The sequence below is a fragment of the Hypomesus transpacificus genome, chromosome 23, assembly GCF_021917145.1.
Source record: "Hypomesus transpacificus isolate Combined female chromosome 23, fHypTra1, whole genome shotgun sequence".
NCBI classification, from domain to species: Eukaryota; Metazoa; Chordata; class Actinopteri; order Osmeriformes; family Osmeridae; genus Hypomesus; species Hypomesus transpacificus.
In genome coordinates, this window is record NC_061082.1 from 13,644,066 (window position 1) to 13,665,967 (window position 21,902).

At 41.3% G+C, this 21,902-nt stretch overlaps 1 protein-coding gene across 1 annotated transcript; it reads right to left on the minus strand.

The window, feature by feature from the left end:
* Window positions 1-1,482: 1,482 nt before the first annotated feature.
* LOC124485245 (skin secretory protein xP2-like) lies at window positions 1,483-15,828 on the minus strand. Its single transcript, XM_047046713.1, has 7 exons — window positions 15,620-15,828; window positions 15,324-15,399; window positions 14,787-14,889; window positions 12,533-13,591; window positions 10,621-10,684; window positions 10,398-10,522; window positions 1,483-1,777 (listed from the first exon to the last, which is right to left on the minus strand). Exons 2-7 carry the CDS (start codon window positions 15,366-15,368, stop codon window positions 1,746-1,748), a joined length of 1,428 nt encoding a protein of 475 aa, XP_046902669.1. The 5' UTR covers window positions 15,369-15,399; window positions 15,620-15,828; the 3' UTR covers window positions 1,483-1,745.
* Window positions 15,829-21,902: the final 6,074 nt, after the last annotated feature.

Sequence of the window (21,902 nt, forward strand, 5' to 3'; positions counted from 1 at the left end):
CTGTCAAAGGACACCAGGAACACAATTGTAGACCTGCACCAGGCTGGGAAGACTGAATCTGCAATAGGTAAACAGCTTGGTGTGAAGAAATCAACTGTGGGAGCAATTATTAGAAAATGGAAGACATACAAGACCACTGATAGTCTCCCTCGATCTGGTGCTCCACGCAAGATCTCCCCCCGTGGGGTCAAAATAATCACAAGAATGGTGAACAAAAATCCCAGAACCACACGGGGGGACCTAGTGAATGACCTGCAGAGAACTGCGACCAACGTAACAAAGGCTACCATCAGTAACACACTACGCCGCCAGGGACTCAATTCCTGCAGTGCCAGACGTGTCCCCCTGCTTAAGCCAGTACATGTCCGGGCCCGTCTGAAGTTTGCTAGAGAGCGTTTGGATGATCCAGAAGAGGATTGGGAGAATGTCATATGGTCAGATGAAACCAAAATAGAACCTTTTGGTAAAAACTCAACTCGTCGTGATAGAAAGAATGCCGAATTGCAGCCAAAGAACACCATACCTACTGTGAAGCATGGGGGTGGAAACATTTGGGGCTGTTTTTCTGCAAGGGGACCAGGACGACTGATCCGTGTAAAGGAAAGAATGAATGAGGCCATGTATCGTGAGATTTTGAGTGAAAACCTCCTTCCATCAGCAAGGGCATTTGAAGATGAAACGTGGCTGGGTCTTTCAGCATGACAATGATCCCAAACACACCGCCCGGGCAACGAAGGAGTGGCTTTGTAAGAAGCATTTCATGGTCCTGGAGTGGCCCAGCCAGTCTCCAGATCTCAACCCCATAGAAAATCTGTGGAGGGAGTTGAAAGTCTGTGTTGCACAGCAACAGCCCCAAAACATCACTGCTCTAGAGAAGATCTGCATGGAGGAATGGGCCAAAATACCAGCAACAGTGTATCAGAAGCTTGTTAAGACTTACAGAAAACGTTTGACCTCTGCCATTGCCAACAAAGGGTATATAACAAAGTATTGAGATGAACTTTTGTTATTGACCAAATACTTATTTTCCATCAAAATTTGCAAATAAATTCTTTAAAAATCAGACAATGTGATTTTTTGGATTTTCTCTCATTTTGTCTCTCATAGTTGAGGTATACCTATGATGAAAATTACAGGCCTCTCTCATCTTTTTTAAGTGGGATAACTTGCACAATTGGTGGCTGACTAAATACTTTTTTGCCCCACTGTATGTTTTACTCTCACACATTCCAAAATGTACCTGCCTCAGTTGATTATTTGGTATCCTGCCTCCTCAGTTGATTGTTATTTGGTAGTCAGTAATTTGTCTCAGGTCACTTATGTATAAGTGGTTTCCATGTATTTGAGTATGCCATCAAATTAATCTACATTAATGTACATGGTCTTGCAAGGACCATGGTCCTTTTTCACAGAATATACTGTGATATTAGTATAGTATATTCTATACTATTAATTAGCTCTACGCATGAAAGACAAGGAGAAAAATATGGATGAGTTTATTTACTTCCACATTCAGCTCATTTCTGCATCACTCAGACAAAGCATATTTCACAGTTCAAAAATCATCCTATCTTCCAACACGTCTTTAAGTCCCAAAGATAGACAATTTACTGAAAACAGTTATATTTCCACATACAAAATTATTGGAAAGAGTTTTAGCTTTGACTTGATTACGGTTGGTAATGATCTGGACTTCAACTTCATAAAACAGGAAAAGGCAACGTCTGAAAGCTGACTGTCTGTTTTCACTTGGAGGAGACTTCATCCAATTTGGGCTCTGAAAAGCACAGGGGATTAGGTTAAAGACCAATTGAAATCCATGTGTCATTAATTATGATAAAATTGTCGACCGTTCAAATGGGTACAGTTTTAATACTAATTCATGACATGCCAACTAATTTAAACTAAATTAAATCACAAATTGGGTTGCTCTTAATTTTGTAAATTTGCATCAATGTGCACAAAACAGGCATGAATTAGCCATTTCTCCTGTGTCACTCACTCCGGCAATGCTTTCACGGACGGATGGACGGTCTGTCTGACAGTCTGTCTAAGAGGCAATGCATGCCACTGCTCTTTACTTTGTCAGCTGTCAGTGAATCTGTCTTTTTAACTTGTAGGCTATCAGAGAAATAAAAACGAACTTGCATAGCAAACGAACACAAACTTTGAATTGAAGGCTTTAAAAAAATAAAAATGAAGGAGTTGGTAGCCTACGTGGAGCAGGCATTGACGATTAACGTAGATCATCTTGAAAAGAAATAAAGACGCTAGTAATTGCAGAGCCGTACACCCCCCCCCCCCCCGTAGCCCCCGTGGTGCAGGGTGCGCCAGAGAGATGTAAAGGCTTCACCCATCATTTTGTAAAATGTAATATACAGCCACAAGCAACGATTCCAGGGTTCAAGCCAGCATAACAATTTATTGTGCATTTTCACAAAGTTTGACATTTGTTAAATCTTTACTCTCTGTTTTGAAGTCTTTTGAGTCTCCTTGGTAATCTAGTCCAGATTTGACTACTTACTATGAATTGAAATGGTAATTTGTTTAATTTTCGCTACTGGAAATAGTTTAATTATGACCATCACGCATTACCAGCAGTCTCCATATTCAGGGTGTCTTCATGGAAAACTATTTCCTAACAAGCGTTACTATCGGTGGATTTCTTTAGTTCATAACTGCAATCGCGGCATTACATCGGTGTAGCTGTATTGTAATATGCAAAGTGCACTGGGAAAAGCGCTGCCAGAGAACATTCTCCTAAAAGTTTTCGAAGGATTAGGTTAAGAAACAGATACTTGTTATAGAGATACTTTTTGTAATGTGGCCATCAATGGACCAGACCAGGAGGCCTTGGACTACAATGAGTTCATGAAGAGGTTTTGTAAAACGAAAAATCGGGAGGCTGAAATGTTCTGCCTCTGGTTGTGAACTGTGTAGGGGAAAACAATGCCTTTAATGCCATGTTCAACTACCCAGTAACAGACACATTTTGCAGGTTACGAAATGTGTAAACAAAAGTTTAATTATATTACATGTAATATGCTTTAATTTGATAATAATCATAACTAGAGAGGGGACAATTTCTGGTTGCCGAAGGGTACATTTTGTTAATGAAATTTTACAACTGATATTTCTGTACATTTTAAATAAGTATGCATACTTATTATTTATGAAGACTGCATGGATTAAAAATCATAGGCTACATTTGATGCTTCTACAAGTGTTTCCTTGAGCCTGTTGTAGGCATGGTACACATGATAGGATGTTCCCACTTCCACCTAGATTTGAGCCAGGAAAAACCCTGATTGTTCATCATGACTATATGAATCTATCTGCTTGCAAATCATCAGCAATCATTAATACAAAGGGCAATTTTCAAATATGAGGTTGTGTCACTAACAGCAGTTTTTACAACATCCATCTAATGACATTGTTTTCATTATGTAAGACAAGGTGGACGAGGTGTCCAATATAATAAAACATTATAAAAATCTTACATCTGGCTGCAATGAATGTCCATAATTGGTACAAACTGTCAGGCTAGTTGTAGTAGATAGACCGCCAACTTTATTTATAAAATGCAACTTTCATTTTATATTCACCACTGCCCTTGCGTAACCCACCATCCACACGTGAAACTGTGTCCCAATGTTACAGTAATAGCCCACAGAAAATCAAAATACACATTCTCAACCAGTATGATATTATTCACTGCCTATTACAGGTTACACTGCCTGTCTTGTCATTCCGAAAGTTGTTATATTAGGCTACGCATCAACATGGAGGCAAACATCAAGTAATCCTATAACCTAGAATTTCCAGACACGCTCTGGTGAAAAGGGGCCGTTGTCAGCCAAGGTAATTTCTCAGTTTTTTTTACAGATTGTTAAAGTGCAGATTGTAAGCTTTCAAATTATGTCATACATTGAAATCGGAAAATAATTGAAGATACCCCTATCTGAATGTTGGTAAACCTGGAATGCTCTAGCAGAGAAATCCCCCTTGAAATATTTTAGACCTTCACAACAGACAGGGTGCGATTGTTTTTGTGTTAATCATGAGAAGCGCCGAGCACCGGTCATTTCACAGCAGAGAAGAGAGAATTTCTTTTTTACATCTTCGCACTCGATAACATTTCAGGATCCTGCCTTCTTGACTTATCCTGGATATGGGTTTCATCACCCATAATTTTTTTAATTTTCAAAATCAAACAGAGAAGCTAGCTAAATTCTTCCTGTGTCTGTTCAATTGCTCCCGGCTGCTCATTCTGACATTTTCGCCCTGCCTTCCTAGGTTGTGATTAACTTTTTTATCAGCAGATGTCACAAGGGCTCCTTTGCACAAATATGAAATTATGACAACAACTGTAATTGAATCATATTAAGTGCATTTGCTTTACAACAAAGCCATTTGTGTGTAGATGCAATTCTTATGCTATGACATTAGCGGTAACAATAAGGACTTCATGAAGTAGCAGCCGGTTTTGTAAAGCAGATAAACAAATAAAAGAATTTCTGAAATATCAAGGAGATATAAATGAGTCTAGTGAGTTCCAATAAATGAGTAATCTACAACATTTTAGATAGCTAAAGTAAATGTTGGCCTATAATTGAGGTGGTGAAAGCTGTGTAAGCATTGGCGTGCTTGGAATGTTGACAGTAACTTGACTTTAGACCAGAGCCGGCCTAAGCCTTTAAGGGGCCTTAAGCAGAATTGATTTGGGGGCCCCTTGGCGTTGTTAACATATGTATATATTTTTTAAACATTAAACGGTAATTTAATGTGCTCTTGGGAGCCCTGTGGTGGCCAGTGGCAGTCGCTTAGTTCGCTTATGCCTTGGGCCGGCCCTGCTTTAGACAATACGTTGAAGCGATTGCTCATTAGAAAGCGGATGGGATATGAACAGCCTGAAAGATGTATTCACGGTTTACCAGGTCAAACAAATACAAATTTATCATGTGCACAATGCAATGCCCGAGATACGCCTATTCATTCTATTTAGTACGAATAACTAACTACTTATGAAACATAATATTTAAGGTTACTTGGCTCGAGACCAAATCTGCCAATTCACTACTTAGTGATTAGTAATCAAATGACCGCGCCTTTACTCCGTGCAAGAAGCGACATCTAGTGACCATAAAGTGTCAGTAATAATGTCCCTGTCTGAAGACTCAGGGGTCATTTGACCGCGCTTCTAGTGTTAAGTAAGCAAGCCCACTAGGACCGAGGCCCAGTTTCAAAATAAAATCCATCGGGGAAAAGGGCAGAGTTTCAAAACAAAAGCAGACAAATTAATATGTGGCATCCGTTTTGGCCAATATCAATATACTTTTACAAACTTAGTTCAAAGTCAGTTCATCTTGAACTTAGTTAATGGTGATGTTTGGACAAACTGTCACTGATTTGTGGCCAAATTAGCTCCAGGCCTGTGGACGTTTGAAACTGGTGGCGCCACTTATTGAGCAATATCAAAATAGTTTTACACATTTACACAGTTTAACGGTTCAACATTGTAATGGAACATCTTGTGACTATTGTGATGATTAAACAAAAATTTCAGATTTAGAATCAGATTTGTGTTAAGCCACACACATTTTCTTGCATTTGCCTCGTCCCCTAGAAGTTGACTTGAATGAAACTTTAAGGGAATGTTTCAAGTACTGTGGATTTATCCTGTGGGTTGTGATGACTCGACACATTATAGAAAGTATTGTCTGATGTGTTAAGCCATGTCCGTGTTTTGCATTTATACTTCCCCTATATTGTGGGAGTCGGGTGCACTGCTACATGGGTGGCAATACAGGCCAGGGGCCTTGAGGGCCAGACCCAGGTGGCAAAGACTGGGGGGAAGGAGCCGGAACTGGTGCGGGAGGTGGAGCGTTACCAGTTGGATCTGGTGGGGCTTACCTCTAGGCACAGTCGTGGCTCTGAATCCGTACTCCTGGATAGGGAATGGGCCTTATTCTTCTCTGGAGTTGACCAGTGTGAGGCAACGGGTCGGGGATACTCAAGTTCCAGGTTGCCACTATATTGGAGTTTACCCTGGTGGACGAGAGGGTCGCCTCCCTACGCCTACAGGTTGAGGGGTGGGGAAAACTCAGACTTGTCTGTGCATGTGCACCAAACAGCTGCTCGGAATATTCTTCCTTTTTGGAGACCCTGAATAGAGCTATGTCTAGGGCCCCAGTAGGGCACTCCATAGTGCTGCAGACTTCAACAAGCACGTGGGGAATGACAGGGACACCTGGGGAGGCGTGATTGGGAGGAACGGCCTCCCCAATCTGAACCTGAGTGGATGTTTGAAATTGGATTTCTGTGCTAATTATGGATTATTTATAACAAACACCATGTTCGAACATAATGATGCTCATAAGTGTACATGGTACCAGAGCACCCTAGGCCAAAGGTCGATGATCGATTTTGTAATCATCTCGTTGGATCTGAGGCCGTATGTTTTGGACACTAAACGCGAGTAGTGTGGGTGAACTGGGAACATCTGCGAGGTCTTCACCACACCTCCGGCGGTGTTTCTCAGGCATCCCTGCGGAGGCTGGGGGCATTGAACCGGGGTGGGCAATGTGAAGAGCTTCCATTGCGGAAGCCGCGGTGGAGAGCTGCGGCCTCAAGGTCTTGGGTGCCTCAAGGGGAAGTAACCCTCAAACGCTGTGGTGGACACTGGTGGTCAGGGAAGCCGTCCGACTGAAGAAAAAGGCCTTCCGGGATATTTTGACCTTCAGCACTCACTGGATCGTTTTGCAGTCAAGTGTGAAGCGGCTGGGATGAGGATCAGCACCTCTAAATCTGAGGCCATGGTTCTCATTAGGAAACCGATGGATTGCTTACTCCAGGTAGGATATGAGTTCTTACCCCAAGTGAAGGAGTTCAAGTAACTCAGGGTCTTGTTCGTGAATGAGGGGAGAATGGAGCAGGAGGTTGGCTGGAGAATCGGGGCAGTATTGCATCAAGATCTACAGCAGGGGTTTTCAACTGGTTTTGTCCCAGGGACCAACTCTTACTACAAAGTAATCCGAAAGTGTGTGCGTGCATACGTGCATGTGGATAGAAGGAAGTTTTAACATTTGGTTTTCCATGTTGCTTTAATTTAAAAACCTCAAACAAATCTATATATCTATATCTATCTATATATCTATAGATATATATATTTCACAATGTATGCTTCATGTTTTGGCTGCTTGCAATGTTTGGGACTACCTCGTTGTTATGATCAGTGACCTATGCTCTTTTGTAAAGCTCTCTCTTGGAAGTGGCTTTGGATAAAAGCGTCTGCTAAATGCATAAATGTAAATATAAATATATATATATATATATATACTTAAAAACCTCAAACAATATACATAGAATCAGAAAAAATGTAATGTGTGTATGTGAGATTCTGAAATAATAATAAATAAAATAATAAAATACAAACAAATAAAATAAATCAATGGTGGACTGATCAGCATAGGCTTGTGTCGCGGACCCCCTGCAATGCCACAGCGGACCACCAGGGGCCGCGGACCACCGGTTGAAAACCCCTGGTCTACAGTAACTGAACAGCACTGTCTGTGGAAGCACCATGGTAGAGCCAGACGACAGCTAGCCTCCGTCCTCCTCTGGCTGGTTTGACTTCAAAACCTAGTGGCTGGTGGGGCCCTCATCTTTAGACATGCATGGTATTTAATATCGCAACCCCAATTCTCAAAAAGTTGGGACGCTATGTAAAATGTAAATAAAACCAGAATGCAATGAATTTGCGAATCTTAAACTCATGTCATTCACAATAGATAATTGAAAACAAAAATGTTGAAACTGAGGAAATATACAATTTTAAGGAAAAAAAATGGGTACTTTCCAATTTGATGGGACAGGCATGCGCGCAGATGGCACTGGGGACAGGGGGGGGACATGTCCCCCCAGATTCCTAGTGAGCCCGATCCGTCCCCACCACTCTCCCTACGTAAGGCCACAAACATCAGTTAATAACTACGCAATAAAGGCGATGTTAGCGATGTATTAGCGTGTGTAACATTGTTAGCGTGCATTAGCATGTGTAACGTTGTTAGCGTGTATTAGCAGGTAGAGGCACTAGTAAGGTTTCTGATGGTGGTGCCCATATCATCATCTGCGGAGGCAGAGCGCAGTTTCAGTGCGTTACGCAGATTGAAAACATGGTTGCGATCAACCATGACACAAAAATGGCTCAAAGGCATTAATGCGTGCCATATTCTCCAAGACGTAGCCTACTTGACAAACAAGATATTGGCCAACAATATCTTCAGGGAAATGAAAGGAGAGGTGTTTTTGGGACCTATTGAGTCTGCTTCTAGAGAGTAAATTAGTTTGGCAGCAGAGGGAATTCTTTTTTTAAATTTTTATTATTATCAATTTTGTTTATTATTGGAAAAAATTTACAATGAAAAGTCATACTTGGAGAGGGAATTCCAAATTTTTAATTTAAAGATTAAATTTCATTTCACATTTCATGATATTTTGGCTATACTTATTTTTATTTATGTAAATCTGTTTAAGTGTTTATACTAGTGCTGTCAGTTAAACGTGTTATTAACGGTGTTATCGCAAACCCACATTAACGCTCTTTTTGACCTAGCAAACTTTGTATTTTTATTTTCACATTCTGTTGCAACAACCACTGACGTTAGAAAAACTACAATACCGCACCGGATCTAGCTAGACCGGAAACAAAACAACAGGCACGCCACACACACACTTGTTTGGGCTTGCGAGCCGGCTAAAGAGTAGTAGCAGAGCCCATTTACGGATATTAGACATTCTCTGGTAGTAGGCCAACGTTACGTTTTGAGTTGATTGCCAGCGCCAGACGCCGAAATGGATGCCAATAAGATTCTGAATGGAAAGTTTACTTTTAAAAGGTTGCCAAATGGTTCCATTGACAAGACCAAAGTGATCAGTGTGTTCTGTCGTTGTGAACTGAGCTATCATTGCAGCACATCGTGGAGTCTAAAATACCATTTTGATGGCCAAGCACACAGCTAGAAGCTACTAGTTAGCTAGCTACAAGTTAGTTAGCAGCATAGCTAGCAGTGTGTGCGAGAGAAAGCACTTTTCTCCTCCAGAGACAAACCCTACTGAAAATCTTGGGGATTTTCTCATCTTTTAACCACTTCTTTGAAGCTTAATTACATTGGCAGATTACCTTTAAAAGGGGCCATTGACTGAGTTTTGGGGGTATTTCACACTGTTCCTTAAGGTCTCCGAATAGGGTATGTAACATTGGTTGGGCTGAAAATGGCCCGGGTGCTGTTCTATGAGCCCTGATGCATCCTGGGAAAAAAACAAGCAGTTTTCTCCTTTTATGGTATGCTCATGAATATATAGATGAGCTGTGCGCTGATTGGTTGGTTTACAATGAGTGAAGCTGCAGAGCAAAGACGCAACACGGCCAACAGCACTCACTGAAACATCGAAGGTGGAAAGTTGAGATAAAAACGTACAATTAAATCTATTGCGTCTACACAACCGTTCAACAGATTGACTAGATATCATTTGAAATGATAGTTAGTTGTTTCCAATTCTGTTGTCGAAGCAAATGGGATCGACTTAGGTGGGTAACATTAGCACTACAGCTTTGCAAACAAACTCTCGTCATTCAACTCAGCTTCAGTTAGCTCTAGCTATCTTGCTGAAAAATAGATCTGGACAAACACACATTCTACTGATACTAGATACAGGCAGGATACGTTAGCATTGCTAATAACTGTAAGCAACAACCTCATACTACAGCTTGCAGCTGTGATGAACATAAGGTCGGAGCAGCACCTCTTTTCAGCAACAGCTTCATAGCAAATCCTGCTTTACATTGTCCCAGTTTTTCAAAACTGTCCTCGGTGAAGTGGTTTGAGCAAATGTGTAATTGAGGGTCGAACTGCACAGGGATCTTGTCATAGACAAAAATCACAGCCCGTCGAGTGTTTGGTTCCTTAGGAATACTCTGAAAAGTGTCAGCATTCCCTGTACAGACTGGAACACTGCATTTATGATGGTCCATTTTCCATATCCTTTAAAAACGTCCAAACTTTCTCCTTTGTAATTCCCGTGGAAGTACACAGAGCAGCGCGCAGCTAAACTAGTGTCTGACATCCTGGACCAGAACACCAGAGGGCTGGTCTGTATGTAAATGTTGGGGCGTGACAAAGGTGATGCTACATTTGTGACATCACAAATTCAGCTTTTTCAAAACAGATTGTTTTACAGCTGCAGTTTCAAGTTGTGAGATTTAGATAGGAAAGAGGTGTCAATGGACTTCAACTATGACAAGGTAAATCAATGACCCCTTTAAAAACTCAAGGAGCCCAAAACAGTTTGAAAGCATTTGAGAGGTCCCATGACCAATTTCCAGAAACATGGCTCACCTGTGAACTTGAATTCTGGGAAAACTGTGAGATCTCCACCACCATACAGTCGCTGCAGTTTAGTCAACTCCTCTCCTAAGGCTTTTTGATAGTCAGCACCAGCATCAATCAAACCACCAGCAGCCCTGAAAGAAAGAAACAGAGAGAGAAAGAGAGAATGAAAAGTTTAATTGTTTGCTGTATGGCACATGGAATTGTAGGATCACGTGAAAAGGTATCTTACTGGCTCTTGTTGGAGTAGTCACGTATTGAATCAAGGAAGAGTTTCTGAATTGGGTCCAACTGAGCTGCAAGTTGGATATATAATTAAAGTAAATGTTTGCGCAATGAGAGAAAATTACAACCATGCATAAGGACATCACTTCAGTATGTCTTGAACCACATGATAAAATTACATTTAGGACAAACTCATGCACAAAATTGCCTGGGGTATCCACAGCAAGGCATCTATGAAGGGTAAGATAGGAAAATACTGAAATAAGAGAATAGTTTCTCACGTGAAGTTTTATTCTAGGCTATTCCTAGGTGGAGCTCAAAGCATCACTTGGAAAAAACCTGTGATAAAACTGAAATGTCCAATACAACTTTGGCATGTAATACTCATCGTATCAGTTAAAGTCAAGAGCAAAATGCATGCCAACTTCCAATCTCACAGTCATGTACTTTAATTCCACACACACACACACGTCCAAGTATACTCAGACTGTACTGATCACAAAGAGGGGTATGGAGTGTTGACATTGTCATAGTTATACAATAAACACCAAAGAAAGGTACTGGGACCAATTATAGATTACTGATATCATGCAACTTCCATTGGAGGTTTAAGAGCCACAGGCTTGAAATTTACTTTTACTTGGTAGCACTCGTGGTCCCAAAAAGTTATGGGGCACTGGCAAAAAAAAAATGTTGAGCACCCACCGAAAATGTTCATATCGTCTTTTCAGCTCATCACATTTTTACCACGTTAGCTCTGTGTTACATGATAACGGAGCGTAGTGACATTAAGTGATTGACATTAATTAGATTAAAGTCAATCTAATTTTATAATCTAATAATCTAAAATCTGCATTCGAGTTCGGAACGTAAAAATAACGTTAAACTGTTACGTTGGATAGAATGGTACAGGGTCACTATCAGCTCACAGTAGGCACATACTGTGCAGTAGGCTAATTAGCGAGTGTTTTGTAAAGAAATTAAAACAGGTTGCAGAACAGATTATTTGCACTTGCACAAATGCTTCCAAATATGTTTTGAGGTCGCACAGATATCATTTCAGGAGCATGTGCGACCAAAACAGTTGCAATTTTATGCCCTGAGCCAGAAGACAAAAAATTCGAAATAAAGAATTTCTCACTGGTGACCCCAGAAGGCTTCCTGCTTTTAGACACTTAAGGCAGGACAATAGCAAGAACATAGCAATAACAACCAGTAACCTTAACATTATCTTTCATAGTAGACCAACAATAGCCGTTTTGACAATTTACAAAACTGAAGACTACATTATATATAATTCAGGGATCTGAAAATAGTTTATATTCAGCAATATGAGGATATGGGGGAATGCATGTAAACAGTAACAAATGGCAGGTAAAAGCACCCAACAAAATGAAGGGACAGAGGAAAAATACGACAAACAAAACCATCAGAAGGATTAGTGTCTTGTACCACAGACAAAAACAGTAAACGATGGTAAGCAGAGCAGGCAAAAGCAGAGACCCATCAAAAGTGAAGATGCAGTGCAGTTGGATTCAGTGGAGGCATGCACCTTTAGATGGTCAAAGTAGTATAATTATAAATTAGACAATGAAAAATGTATACAGCACCAAAATACAAAGCAGGAAGGGGATGGTTGAGATTGGATTGTATGAATTGTGTTTGCATGATTGCTAACATGCACATGTATTAGGGATGAAGGAGAAATGGCAGCTAGATAATCCCTAGCCTATTTATTACATTAAGTTCATATTTAAGAAATACGAGAATAAGATGCACAAAGAACAAAGTGATTTTGTGATATCAGGTATAATTGCACATTATCTTTACAAATATTTATATTAGATGGAAATATGACTGTTGGTAGACTGCTGGTTCCATAGAGAAGAAAAAAAGGTTTAGGGGAGTGTGGTGTGTACCCTCTGACGCCTCAACCGGTTCAGGTTCCGCCTGGGCTTCTGCCTGCAGCTCCTCTCCAGCAGCTTCAGCCACAACTGAGGCGGGGTCTACAAGCTCCTCTGCGCTCTCCACTGGGGCAGCTTCAGCTATGACTTCAGCAGCAGCCTCGGCAGGGGGAGCCTCAACAGGGGCAGCTTCACCAGGGGCAGCTTCAACAGGGGCAGCTTCAGCATCAACCGTTTGTACAGGTTCAGCTTCAGCGGCAACTTCAGCGGCAACTTCAGCGGCAACTTCAGCGGCGTCCGCGGGGGCGGCTTCGGCGTCCGCGGGGGCGGCTTCTGCGGGGGCGGCTTCTGCGTCCGCGGGGGCGGCTTCTGCGTCCGCGGGGGCGGCTTCTGCGTCCGCGGGGGCGGCTTCTGCGTCCGCTGCTTCTGCGGGGGCGGCTTCTGCGGGGGCGGCTTCTGCGGGGGCGGCTTCTGCGGGGGCGGCTTGAGGTGCAGTTGGGGGTTCAGGAACAATATCAGCAGGATGTGGGGCAGCTTCAACAGCTTCAACAGCAAGGGCAGCGGGTTCAAGCACAGCTGCTGCAGCAGCTGGAGCAGCTTCAGCCGTTGGAGCAACTTTAGTAGCATGGGCAGCAGTTTCAGTAGACGCTTCAGTAGCAACTGGCGCTTCTTCACCTGCAGGTATAGCAGCTTCAATACCAGGCTCAACAGCTGGGGCAGTGACTTCAGCTGCTGGAGCGACATCGGCAGCACCGGGAGCAACAGCTGCTGGGGCAGCTACAGCTTCAACAATAGGAGCAGCTGCTTTTACTACTGGAGCAGACTCGGTTGCGTCAACAGCAACTGCAGGGACTTCAGCCAAAGGGGCAGCACTTTCAGCTGCTGAAGCAGCAGCTACACCTTCAACAGCTATGGGCTCAGCAGTAACGGCTTCAATGGCATGCTTAAACGTGGCAGCAGATTCTGCTGCTGCAGCAACTACTGCTGGGGAAACTTCTTTCTTGGGAAAATCCACATACGTTCTGTGCTGAACAAGTTTCTCTATATCGAAGTAAGTTTTGGACTCGTTTTTTTCTGGGACGGAGGGGCAAACAGACGAGATGTTAATTTCTTATCATGTGCCATGCAGCTCAGACCACAATACACCTCACCTTTGAAATACAGCCCCCCCCCTCCCCATGTTAAGACACTTACCTAGCAGCATGTGCTGCTTGGAGGATGTCTCAATATACAACACATAAGGTGACTAGAAAATATTGTTGCCAGATTATAAGTAAATGGGGCACAATGTTATAATTTCTAAATGTACGAGGAGGGACAGTGTACACATTAACCATTTACACATTGCAAGCATGGTTTTATTAAATTATTGTACAATTTTTACTTTGTAAACATAACAATTTCTGAGAAAATTTACAAAATATTTAAAGTCATCTGTGGAGGACTACGTCACATTATTCTCATCAACATAGCGTTGATAAACAAATCAAATGTTGTACAACCACATCTGTGGTACAAATGGAAGCTGTGGTTCAAAAATCGGGGAGTCTTGCATTGACTATGCTAAATTTGGATTTTATGAGTGGAAAATTAAACATTTAGCTTCATGGACCAAAAGTTATTATAGAACCTTATATATATATATATATATATATATGAATGTTTGTCTTGAGAATTGAATGCATTTTCATGGAAAACCTTGGCTTTTGTGTGGCTTTGTTTTAACAATATTGTATAATATGGAAAGCTAAATGGAATATGAACTGGAATGGTATATTCAAATCAAAAAGCTTTGTAAAAATGTATTTTAAAAAGGTATAATTAACCATCGCGCATTAACTTCTTTAAATAGCACCGTAATCGTGCGTGTCCACTACCGCGGAGCGGCGCGGAGCGGCGCGGCGCGGAGCGTCGGCTTCCAATCCATTTTCAATGAAACCGGGCGTTGACGCTCGCGTACGCTCCCACAATGCCCTACACCAGCGTCACCGCCCGGTTTCATTGAAAATGGATTGGAAGCCGACGCTCCGCGCCGCTCCGCGGTAGTGGACACGCACGGTCAGTCTTGATTGCAGTAATGATTTGCGTACAACTTTACATTCACGGGAGAAAGGGAGTAGGTAATAAAACGAAATGCTAAGGCAGATTATACTTGTCCAAAAGTGCTTGTACCCCGATATATATTAGCTGGTGTTACTGAAAGTGTTTTTTGCTTCTCAAATGCTAGCCTTGTGACAATTAATTATGTGGTAGGAAGTTCAAAACTTACTTGAGCTCCTCTTGGATGGCTTCTTGGGACCACCAGATTTCGTGCAGAGAAGCGCTGCTGCAGGAGCTCTTCTCAGAGTGCTCCAGGTTTCAGCATGCAGACACTTAACATTTTGACAAAAGATAGCCGTTCAAATTAGACTGAAAATCACTTGGTTTGTGACATGTGTCGTACTATGCCTTGATATGAGTGTGGGCCCCACATTAAGAAAAGTGCTAGCAAGACTGACGACGTTTGATGGCATGTTGTGTTCATCATGCTTGACATATGTATACCAATTATTGTCTTCAATATAGTTAGTCTAGATAGTTACCTTTAAAACACGCTGTTCCATTAATTTCAAGGTATGACAATGACATTTGGGTATGCCTGCTAAAGCTAACGGCTAGATAAATAGAAAGCCAAGTTGCCATCGTGTTATAAGTAAAAAGAAAGTACCATTGAAAATGACATTTGTAGAACACGAGCAACCCCAAAAATATATTGGTGCTATTCCTTTGAAAATATAGTTACATTTGTCGGGTGACATTTCATTACCTTGAGAGGTCCAAGTCGTCCTATCCTGAGCAAGGAAGCCGCCATCTTTGAGCTTTTAAAATGATTCCTGCTGAAACTGCAATGGGTTTTTGCTCAGAATCTGCATGCACGTTATTTATTTTAGGCATTAAGCAGTCAAGTATACAAAGTCTGCGATTAATTGCAATAACGGGACAGTTGCGAAACATTGGCACAAGAAGCGTAAATTCAATCGACCATTTACTCAGTTTCATTCCCTGCACACAGAGCTCAGGGTCAGATTGACATTGTCATAAAATACGCCATGGAAGTTTTACCAGATGACAGTGAAATTCAGATGCTCCAGGAGTTTAAGAGGCAGGTTCCTTTAAAAGGTCGGTTGATTGTAAATAATATATTCTTTGAGGACTACTGCAGTAATTCGTTTGATGTACAAGGAGGACCTGCTTCTGCACCAGTGATCCGAGTTCCTGAGCAGTGAACACTTTTATGTAACTGCACTACAGCACTAACTGTAACGCCCCCTCGCCCGTGGTGTACATAATCTGTTCGATTATGGCGAGCGGAAAGGGACATGGACCTGCCTAAGGAAACTGTCGAATTGAAGCTAGCACTTCAGACATCTGCTGTTCCACAGACGAGATGGACATAGAGGTTTTTTTCGAGGAAGAGGAAAGTAAATTCGAGTTGCCCAAGTTTTCCCTTCAGTGGCCAAAGCACCCTTATGAGACAATCTCTGACTATAATAGCATTAAGTCACAAAGAACCTTCAGCAAACATTATGATTAGCTAGATAAGCAAGCTGTTTACCCAGGGGCGAAAATCAACTTTAGGGGGGACAATTATATGACATTTTCTCAAGAGCGATTTCTGAGGGGGACACCAAAATGATTGCTGTAACATAGTCTAAATCGTAATATGTTAAATGTATATTGAGGAACCATAATTAATACTCCTGGATAATTTATAGTTAGTAACTGAAGTCTCAACTTGTTCAAATGTAGTTATAGTAGTGTTTCTTATCAGTCAAGTATGAATGCAGGTGTATTTACAACAAGCAATACCAAGAAAGGCCAGTATGTACTGTACACTGTATGGGTGCAGTTTATGTAATTACAATGGGCATGGTGCAATCTCATCTAGAATAATCTCAATTGAACCTTCATAAAGTCAGGGAAAATCGCGAAACCATTTCTCTTGAAGTGTCAACACTTTGTTGGCAAGAGTATGCGGTTCTATAAATTGTGGGTGTGGTATTCGCTATAGCAAACTTCATTGAAACTACGTTGAATCAACATTCCGCTGTCAACACTAATTTCGTTGAATCAACGTCAGACTCTGATGTTGATTCAACATCATTTTGCACCCTTATTTAATATTGAAACAACGTTGAAATCACAACGCAGAATCAACGCGATATCAATGGTATTTCCACCAATATTACTATTGAAACAACGTTGTAATCATAACCTAACTATAGATCAACATGACTTCAATGGTATTTCAATCGATATATAACAGAAAGCGTATAATTGGTGAAACTGTCCTGCTAACAGCCAGGATAAATGTTATGAAGGCTATCCTACACATTAGGTTTATGTGATATATAAATGAAAAAGACAATTTTTGTAAGTAAAAATATTTATTTGTAAAAGAAAAAAAAAAAACTTTCACTCCTGCTCTGTTTGGCGTCCAGCCCCACTGTCTGGTAGCCTGACGTTGTCATACTCATAATTCTATTCAGAATATGAGTCTGAGAACTCTCCGTTGGGCTTTGACTACAGGGCGTGTTTCAAACGAGCCTGGAAAACAAATGCCTCTTCGCTCAATTGGATAGATCTACAACCAATCAGAGCAACAAAGTATGTGACGTATGTTAAGCACCGCATAGTTGTTGTCAACAGAACTAAACTACAAGCAGACTTGAAGTATGCTTGAAGAATGAATACAAACGATTTTTGCCGGTGTTGTAAAATTAATTTAAGGGTAGGGAGAGTACTTGTTCACACGGTCAACCTTTTTGAGCGAAACAATAAAGGGCAATGCATGTACGAACAAGTTCTCCGTTCAGGATTACAACTCCATCGGGGCCAGCTGATAAATTAAACTTTTACCGAATCCCGTAGGAAGGACGGCAAAAACATATTTTCCATTGACAAATGCCTTGATTGCGTCTCTCTGTTCCTCTTTCAAAATTAATGCGCTCCCGATGTCTTCTAAAACAGACTCGATGGCAGAATCATAACATCCCAGATCCCCAGCGGTAGCCATGTTTGTTCAAAACGAATTCAACTTAAACGCTCTTTTGTGACGTGGGTGATTACGTTACTGGTTGATCATCTGTCCATCATCCTATAAAGCCCGCCCGGCAATTTAATTGGTTCGCCCAGATTCTGGTTTTCTGTAGTTGGTCCCCAATACGAGACCCTCCAGACCCAACTTCCCGAACAAATTTTTTTTTGGGCGGGGAGAAGTTGGGCTGGCAGCCAGGCTAACTGTCTGGGGCATAGCGCAGTCATTTTGATGTGGCCTGGGCAAATGCAAATTCTGAGATTCCTGTCCCCATTTGCTGAGTTGGGGCATCTAAAACAAAAAACATACAAACAAACACAGTTATAACTTTCAGTTGTGATTTTTTATGCTGATGAATGTTCTCTGTGTAATCAAGTCTGCAGCCAAACTTTCCAACGTTCCACCCCATAACAGTTACGACCGTTTCTTACGTTCATTTGTTAAAGATTTGCCACAGCAACTAAGAAAAGTAGCCTCCTACATTGATATATCTAAACCACTATTTCAAACTAACAACGTGTAGTTTTTCATAATTGTATTGTGCAGCGTCAAACTTGACATTTCTCTATTGAAAGTGACTGGGCTGTCGATCACGCCGGTAGACTAGCCTAGCTCTATACGTTAACACAGTCTAGGCTAGCTCTACCAAATTGAGAAAATGACGATTCCCGACATAACCATTGGATTTTTAAGCCGGAATGTTTTAAGCTTGGTATGTATCTACCTATTAAAGTACACGTTTTTTTTATATACACATTTCTGACGAGGGACTAGAAATAGCTCTAGCCATTAGCACTAGCTAGCTACAGCAGCCTACCAGTACAGAGTTGGTAAATTGGCTATACACATTCAATAAATGCAATATTGATGTAAACTTGACTATGACTGAATTTAATATAGACAATGTAAATTAACGATAAACTTCTGCAAATATTACATTTGGTACAATTTCACATTAAATCAATATTCTGCTTACCTGATGTGGATCCACAAAAGAGAAGAACAAGTTCATCTGACGTTGATTTACCAAACGATGGTCTCCCGGTCAACTATAGCTCAATGACTTTTCGATCATATTTCCCGGTCAACTATAACTCAATGACCTTTCGATCATATTTCCCGGTCAACTATAACTCAATGACTTTTTGATCATATTTCCCGGTCAACTATAACTCAATGAGCTTTCGATCATATTTCCCGGTCAACTATAATTCAATGACTTTTCAATCATTGTTCCCGGTCAACTACAAATCGATGTTTAATCAATTAATCAGGACAACTATAAATCAATGTTGTTCCAATGTATCCTGTGTTTCATCAATATTGCAATAGTGATTCAACGTTTATTTAGCATTGAGATTTCAATCTCAACCATTCTGATGATTTAGATGGAAAATCAATATTGATTCAATGTCGTCTTGCTAGCTATTGCCAGTTTTCTCCAGATTGGCACACAGGTGCTTCAAAGTATACGTATATACAATATCCGTGCTGATCTTGGATTAAATTGACGATACCAAAGTTTCCATCTTTTGACAACGCCAAATGGAATAGGTGCTAGCTAATGTTTGCTCCATCGGTTTGTTTGCTAGCTATGCAAATGCAGCTATCTTAATGGGCATGGTGCAATCTCATCTAGAATAATCTCAATTGAACCATCATAAAGTCAGGGAAAATCGCGAAACCATTTCTCTTGAAGTGTCAACACTTTGTTGTATGCGGTTCTATAAATTGTGGGTGTGGTATTTGCCATCTTTGCTATTGCCAGTTTTCTCCAGATTGGCACACAGGTGCTTCAAAGTATCCGTATATACAATATCCGTGCTGATCTTGGATTAAATTGACGATACCAAAGTTTCCATCTTTTGACAACGCCAAATGGAATAGGTGCTAATGTTTGCTCCATCGGTTTGTTTGCTAGCTATGCAAATGCAGCTAGCTTAGTTTGTGTGAACCCTGCCAATATAGTGAAACATAGTGCTATAGTGCAATTAACTGGATTAATTTCACGTTAGCTACGTGCATCTCAGATGGTAGACACTCAAGTCACCTTGTCAGATAAGGAACACAACTACTGCATTGCTAGCTTCTCGCTGACTCTAATTCAAACAGCTGGTGATGTTACTTAGCTAGCTAACATAGTGACCAGGAAAAATTGTGAAAGTTATGAATGTTTTATTGTATTGAGTGGTAGAAATAAATTGTCAAACCAATCGTTTCTTACAACTACTTACTGGACATCAGCCACCAACGACACAAACAGATACTGTCCGATTTTCACACATGCACCTGTATCACTGCTGAGGGCTGGGGCTGTGGGTCCATTGTGGGACCAAGGGCGAGGTTTCACAATCATTTTTAACTTTAAAAAGAGCCATTGTGTCCACAATCAGCAAAGCGCTTTCATTTCATATTATTAATGTTATTGAAATTACATAGTTATGTTTACAGTGATTTATTTGGGGGGACAAATCATATTTTTCCCTAAATTGGGGGGGGGGGGTCGTGTACCCCCTGTCCCCCCCGGGATTTCCGCCCATGTGTTTACCTACAACTAGCACTAGGCAATACCATACTTTATTTACCCATTACAAGTGGAACAGCATTTGTTGATTTCTTAATCTGGGTCTGAAATATGTTGTGCTTTTGAACGTGTTCAGACTTAGACCTTTTGGGCAGAAAGCGATGACAAATATGTTTTTTACAAGTACCTAGAGCTACTGTTATGGCTTTTTATTGCCATAATAACCTTGAGTTAATCTGGAGTTAACGTTAGCTAACATGCTAGGTTTTCTAACGACTGATTATTTTTAAAAAATACCCTTTATTTCAGAAATGTCTTCCACATTAAACAAGGTTGCTCAACGTTGTAATTTTGGCAATTTGCAGAATTTCATTGCTACATGTTAGTCTGTACCATGAAGGCAAAACAGATTCAACAATTAAAACCATATCATCTGAAAGCTTATACCCTCAGGATGTTATCTAATGAGACAAGAGACACGTCCTTCTCTCCATATTAGTATGCTGCCCACCCAGCTGACACAGTTACGTTGCCGCAACGTCACTCGATGACCAAACATTCGTTGCCGCAACGTCTTTGGCCATGCATCCGTGGGACACCAGAAGGTAACCGCAACGTAATCTTGTGACGTTGCCAGTCCGTAACCGCGACGTCCAAGCAACATAATTTTCTGACGTTGCCAGTCCGTAACCGCGACCTCCTAGCAACGTAAATTGTGACGTTGCCCGTCCGTAACCGCAACCTCATCCTAGCAACGTAATTTTCTGACGTTGCCAGTCCGTAACTGCACGTTAATTAAGTAACCTATATTTCTCAATTCTACTGCTTATATTGGGGCGGTTCATATGCAGACCTTATTGTAGCCATGTGAAAGGTTGGATATGGAAGCTGCAATCATGATTCATTCGCCTGTGTTGTTTTGAATGGCCTGCCGGGGCGTGTTTGAGTGTCTCCGCTATGAGGAGCTATGAGGAGCTCCACAGCCTTCTGTGTCTGTCATTAAAGACAAGTAAAACAAGTTTAGAAGATTTAGCGTGATTGGTATACACTGTGGTTCGTCTAGATTACATACCTGCAAACTTGTAACTTTCAGTGAAAATAGCCATTTTGAATGAAAAAATGTCATCCACGTGAATCGTGCGGGGGGGGGGGGGGGGGGTACAATTTCCCATAAATGGGAGTTTCAAAAACCTACTGCGGTAGTCTTCACAATAAAGCATCTTTGGTGACACGTCAGGCGAGTCATTTGGCCAATCACAATCAAGTGAACTGCAGCGTCTTCTTTGAAAAGGCTACAGTAGTCAGCTTGTCGGCTAGTCAGCTTGTCAGCCAACGTAAGATCAGCGAAATGTGTTGCAGTAGCCTACCTACAATGTTAGAGCTAATTCAATGTGAAGGATTTTTGGCAAGGCTATCTCCTCCACTGCATTAGTATTGTTATCTGATTTTGTATCTATATATAGCCTTAACAAACGTTCATGATCATGAAAAAGTAGCCCTGGTCCAGCACGAGAATATATTGACAATATACAAAGATCGGCTAAAAGCACAGACTGAATTTAACCTTCTCTCCACAGATGAGGCAACGCGTCTTATTTTGAGGTCTCGACACAACGTTTATGAGTTTGGTGATAAAGCGAGTAGGTTATTGGCTATGCAAGCACGCAAGCAGCTACCGCGCGCTCAATTACTAAAATCCAATCAGACACAGGCGACATCTTGACTGACCACAGTGACATAAACAAAGCCTTCTTGAACTTTTACTCTAACCTTTACTCATCAGA